The sequence below is a fragment of the Triticum dicoccoides genome, chromosome 4A, assembly GCF_002162155.2.
Source record: "Triticum dicoccoides isolate Atlit2015 ecotype Zavitan chromosome 4A, WEW_v2.0, whole genome shotgun sequence".
Lineage (NCBI taxonomy): Eukaryota > Viridiplantae > Streptophyta > Magnoliopsida > Poales > Poaceae > Triticum > Triticum dicoccoides.
This window is the reverse complement of record NC_041386.1, coordinates 78,672,024-78,677,575: the sequence shown is the minus strand read 5'-3', so window position 1 is coordinate 78,677,575 and position 5,552 is coordinate 78,672,024. Positions and strand designations below refer to the sequence as shown.

The 5,552-nt window shown below is 48.7% G+C and overlaps 1 protein-coding gene across 1 annotated transcript in view; it reads right to left on the bottom strand.

Moving 5' to 3' along the window:
• Nucleotides 1-4,612: 4,612 nt before the first annotated feature.
• Nucleotides 4,613-5,552, bottom strand: part of LOC119285093 (calmodulin-lysine N-methyltransferase-like) — a 5,005-nt gene continuing 4,065 nt past the window's right edge. Inside the window, exon 7 of the mRNA XM_037564312.1 lies at nt 4,613-5,176. Within this exon, the coding sequence (XP_037420209.1) occupies nt 4,882-5,176 (295 nt within the window). The 3' untranslated portion in view covers nt 4,613-4,881. The remainder of the gene's footprint in view (nt 5,177-5,552) is intronic.

Below are 5,552 nucleotides of genomic sequence, written 5' to 3'. Positions count from 1 at the left end.
CTTGGGATGGATTGGCTGGAGCAACACAGCCCGATGACTGTTGATTGGAGGAACAAGCATTTGCGTATCCCAACAGCTCTCGGGCCAGCCAGTTTGTTCGGGCACGAAGCACAGTCCACCCAATGCCATGTCATCAACAGTGCTCAGCTGCAACAACTACATCGACAGGGGGCTCTATTGCATCTTTGTCTGCTCTACCCAATCGACGAGAAGCCGAAACACTCAGTGCCTGAAGCCCCTGGTCTGCAACAGTTACTGGCAGAATTTGAGGATGTGTTTGGTGAGCCGCAGGGACTACCCCCCCGACGGGCTTGTGATCATAAGATTCCTCTCATGCCGGGGGCGCAACCTGTTAACATTAGGCCCTATCGTCATAAACCAGAACACAAGTCAGAGATCGAGCGGCAGGTCCAAGAGCTATTACAGTCCGGAGTAATTCAGCGCAGCCACAGCACATTCTCTTCCCCTGTCATTTTAGTTAAGAAGGAAGACGGCACATGGAGAATGTGCGTCGATTACAGACACCTCAACGCGATGACACACGTCAGCAAGTTTCCTGTTCCGATTATTGAAGAACTGTTGGATGAGTTGCACGGTGCAGTGTGGTTCTCCAAGCTGGATTTGCGCGCGGGGTACCACCAAATTCGTTTGGCCGAAGGGGAGGAATTTAAAACAGCTTTCCAAACCCACTCAGGTCACTACGAATTCAAAGTGCTTTCGTTTGGACTGGCAGGAGGACCTGGTACCTTTAATGGAGCAATTACTGAAACAATGCACCCCCTCTTGCGGCACTGCGTCTTGCTTTTCTTCGACGACATCCTTGTTTTTAGCAAGACTTGGGAGGATCATTTAGCCCACCTCCGACAGGTTCTCGAGCTTCTGCGCAGAGACCAATGGAAAGTGAAGGAGTCCAAGTGTGAATTTGGATAGCGGCAATTATCTTATTTGGGGCATGTGATTAGCAGTGAAGGAGTGGCCACAGACCCAGGGAAGATTCAAGCAGTGGAAGCATGGCCAACCCCTACGGACGCGAAGGAGGTGCATCGTTTCTTGGGACTGGCGGGCTATTACCGCAGATTTATGCGCGGATTCGGCATCATAGCTCGCCCCCTGTTCAATCTTTGGAAGAAGGGCGTTCCGTTTGTCTGGACAGAGAACACCGACCAAGCTTTTACCCTTCTCAAACAGCAGTTGGTGTCGGCACCGGTGTTGGCAATGCCAGACTTTAGTAAACCCTTCACGATCGAGACTGACGCATGCGACAAAGGTATCGGGGCAGTTTTGCAACAGGAGGGGCATCCGATTGCATTCATGAGTAAAGGCTTGAGCCCTCGTTACCAGGGCCTGTCAACATATGAAAAAGAGTACCTGGCTATTGTGGTTGCCGTCGATCAGTGGCGACCCTACCTGCAGCACAGCGAGTTTGTCATCTTCACAGACCAAAAAAATCTTATTCATCTAGAAGAACAGCGTTTGACAATGCCTTGGCAATAGCGCGCGTTTACAAAGCTACTGGGTTTGCGATATGTCATTCGGTACAAGAAAGGGTCGGACAACACTGCGGCTGACGCGCTGTCGCGTTCGCAGTCTCCAGAACTGCTGTTTGATATCACTTCATGTCAGCCTAGCTGGTTGGATGACGTGCTGGCCAGCTATAACTGCAATCCCCAGGCGCAGAAACTACTTCAGCAGCTCGCACTGCGAGAGGATCCAAAGAAACGCTTTGCCCTGCAGAATGGCATACTGTACTTTCGAGACCGAATCTGGCTCGGGGGTTCGACAGCTTTACAGCAACGCATCATCTCAGCCTTCCATGACAGCCCCATGGGGGGTCACAGTGGATTCCCAGCCACTTTCAGGCGCGTTCGTCGCCTGTTTGCGTGGCCTAAGATGAAGGTGCACATCCTGCAATACGTCTGATGCTGCCCAGTCTGCCAACAGGCCAAACTCGACAGGTCAGCATCCCCAGGACTGCTTGAACCATTACCAATTCCAAAGCAGCCGTGGGACATGATTACCATGGATTTCATAGACGGCCTACCGCAGTCGGGCAAGTTCAATTGCCTCTGGGTGGTTGTCGACAAGAGGACCAAGTTCCCTCACTTTCTACCGTTGGCGCATCCTTATACAGCCTCGAAGGTGGCACTATTATACATGTCCAACATCTACAGCATTCATGGCTTCCCTGTTTCAATCGTGTCAGATAGAGACCCGGTCTTCACCGGCAATTTTTGGCGTGAACTTTTCAAGTATGCCGGCACAGATTTGAGGATGAGCTCAGCGAATCACCCGCAAACTGATGGCCAGACAGAGAGGGTGAACCAGTGCGTTGAGACTTACATGCGTTGCTTCGTTCATGCTTGCCCGGGGCGCTGGAGTCACTGGATCCCATTGGCGCAGTTCTGGTACAACTCCTCTTACCACTCTAGCATCGGCATGTCTCCGTTCAAAGCAATGTTCGGGTATGAACCAAGACAATGGGGGCTGGCACCCACTTTTGACTGCACGGTTCCTTCCCTCCACGCGTGGTTGGACGAACGAGCAATCGTCCAGGATCTACTACAACAGCACTTGCCTCGGGCGCAACAGCACATGAAGGCGCAAGCTGACAAACGCCGGTCGCCGCGCGTCTTCGAGGTGGGTGAAGTTGTCTATCTCAAGCTGCAGCCGTATATACAAACCTCGGTGGCGAGAAGGGCAAACCACAAGCTCTCCTTCAAGTACTATGGACCATTTCCGATCATCGCCAAGATAAATGATGCTGCCTACAAGTTGGAACTGCCATCGCACTCGCAAGTGCACCCCGTGTCTCACGTTTCCCAGCTTCGCCGCTGCCTTAGCCCGGGTACGCCAACCTCTGATGTTCTTCCCCATCCTACTAACATCCCAGTGGTACCAGTCGCAGTTCTACAGCAACGCTGGCGCCGGAAGAACGGGACCCTCGTGGAGCAGGTCCTGATATGATGGTCGGACCCATCAGCGTTGGAAGACACTTGGGAGGACAAGGTGGCGTTACAGGCGCGCTTCCCTGGTGCAGAGGCTTGGGGGCAAGCCTCATCCCAAGGAGGGGATGTCAGCGCCCCCGCCGCACCCAGCGTCACCAACGGGCCAAGTCCACACGGCAGCAGCTTGCGTGGCGCCGCTGCTGCCCAACCAGCACCACGGGCTCGCAGGCCCAACACCCGCGTCACTGGGCCCGAATGGACTAAGTGAAGCCCAGGCGAGGCGGCCACTACTTAAGGCGAGACCACCGACTGGATCGGCATCCAGTGGATCAAGGCAACAACGGCGGCGGCTATCCTAGTTCCATTCCCCTCTCTGTAATCACAATTTCCCTGTAATCGAGATACTGGACTCGAATTCGTGAGTGAGATCAAGCTAGTTCGAAGAATCCCTACTCTGTACCTTACACAGTGCAGCGTCACCTTCAGCTCCATGGGCAATCCCTAAAAACGGGATTACCGGTGGGACAGCAAATCCACAATCCATTTAGTCACGACCTAAGGCCGAAAGTTCCCAGCTGCACGTACGCAGCAATACCGACATATCGACATAAGAAAAACGATCATAAAACCTCATCCTTCCGACAAGCCATAGAAGCTAACACATGGTATCTAATACGCAAGTACTCGGAAAACTTTCATAAAAGTGGGTGGCTTTTTCCTCGCAATGTCGTTGCAATGCAATGTGCAAAAAAGAGGCCACTTTTTCCCATGGAATACGCACATTCGTCGTAAGATCCTCTAGCCCCAGGGCAGATGGGGGACTGACAAGAACGCTGGACCTAATGAGGCGGTTGATGAAGACGTTTAATCAAAGCAATGCCACTGAAATATCAATGGGTTGATCCCGTTGTGACGGCCATTACTTGTGGGATCATCGTTACCATACGGGTATATTATCCATAGTTGTCAGCTACTGACCACGCACATACTGTTATGGAAATCAAAACCATGCAAGTAGTACAGTGGCGTCACAAAAATTAGGAGATCTGACTGTAGATGAGCTTGAGATCTTACCTGCAACAAGTTCAGAAGCATCAGCAGCTGCGTATCATCTACCCGTGGAAACTTGCTGGCGGTTCTGAAGATCGCTTTCATCCAGTCAGCACTAAAAAGCTCTTTGAACAGCAATTAGTAGGAGTAGATAAGAACCAACTGCGTTCCGAAAATCTGACGAGGCAGTGAGGCGTCAGTTCATAAAAGAACATAGAGGACGTGATACATCAACCACTAGATTGGGTTAACGTATGTCGTGAAGGACGTCAACTGAGCCGACGCAAAGCCAGAGAAAGCAGCTCAAAATAACACCGGTTTCAACCAGCACCGTCTAATCAATGGATAATTAATCTGGCACCACCGACTAAAAGCATATGCTAATCAAGACAAAGATACAAGTATTAGAGTGTCACGAATAAAGATTAGCAAGCTTCATGATGACTAATCTCAGTGACAAATGGTAACTGATATGCTAAATTACTCAAGAAAGAGCAAATAGATGGATGCATATTTTTGAATACCAAAATGATGTCACAAATAAAGTAACTAAGTTACAGGTGTATGAGGGCTGCATCAGTTGCAAATTTACGGATGGGACCAAAAATGAACAATACTGAAGAAGAAACCAACAAAGTTATTAGCCATTTTTGGCTGCTATGAATCTACTAGAAGAATTACACTCGTTAAATATTTAGGATTTGGAAGACCGATGAGGAAATGGAATTTGCCAGTGTATCTATCATCTTTCTGTCACTCCGAGAAAATGGGATGATGTCATGGAAAAAATCAACTAAGATTCAGTCACAGATATTACACTGTTGTATTCCATGGAGAAGAATAGCAAACAGATCGTGCTAATGCATACAAATGAACACATCTAAGATCAAACAAAATCTCCAAAGGTAATTCTGACCAACAAAGGGTAGCAATGCTCCTCGTTATAGTTGGGCCACGATGTGTCATCTCCCGCCAAATAGCTTTTGTGCAGATTCCAGACAGTGGGATCATAGTTCTCTATCAACTCATAACATAAATCATATTCTTTGATTATGTCTAGGAACTTGTTGAGTGAATCACCTCTCTTCGGGCTCAGAAAGATAGCCTGCGAGGTCTCTGAATGCTTCAACAAAGATTTGACTGTCCGGGCAAGACTTTGATGGAATTGCTTGAAAAATGTACTGCAAGACAAGTGAGATGTGAATAAGACAATCCAGGTAAAACTGAACACTGTCTTGCGTCTGTATATTAGTGGCGGACTTGACCTACAATAGGCTGGTTGCGCTATGAATTGTACAATTACTATCATCTCTTCAGCAGGGGGGATACAAGTTTAGCCATTTCTGTATTTTGAGTTTTTGACTGGATGCATATGAAAGAATGATGATCAAATCAAAGCGCAGATGCAATCATATAACTTTTAAAACAGTTTATATTTTCACACAATGGAAGAAACTCCAACTTCTTCACCTAATCAGTATTACAGGCCCACCACATTACAGGATACCACTGACACAGGAAATGGCACTTAGCAGTAGTAGTTGATTAGATCAGTTC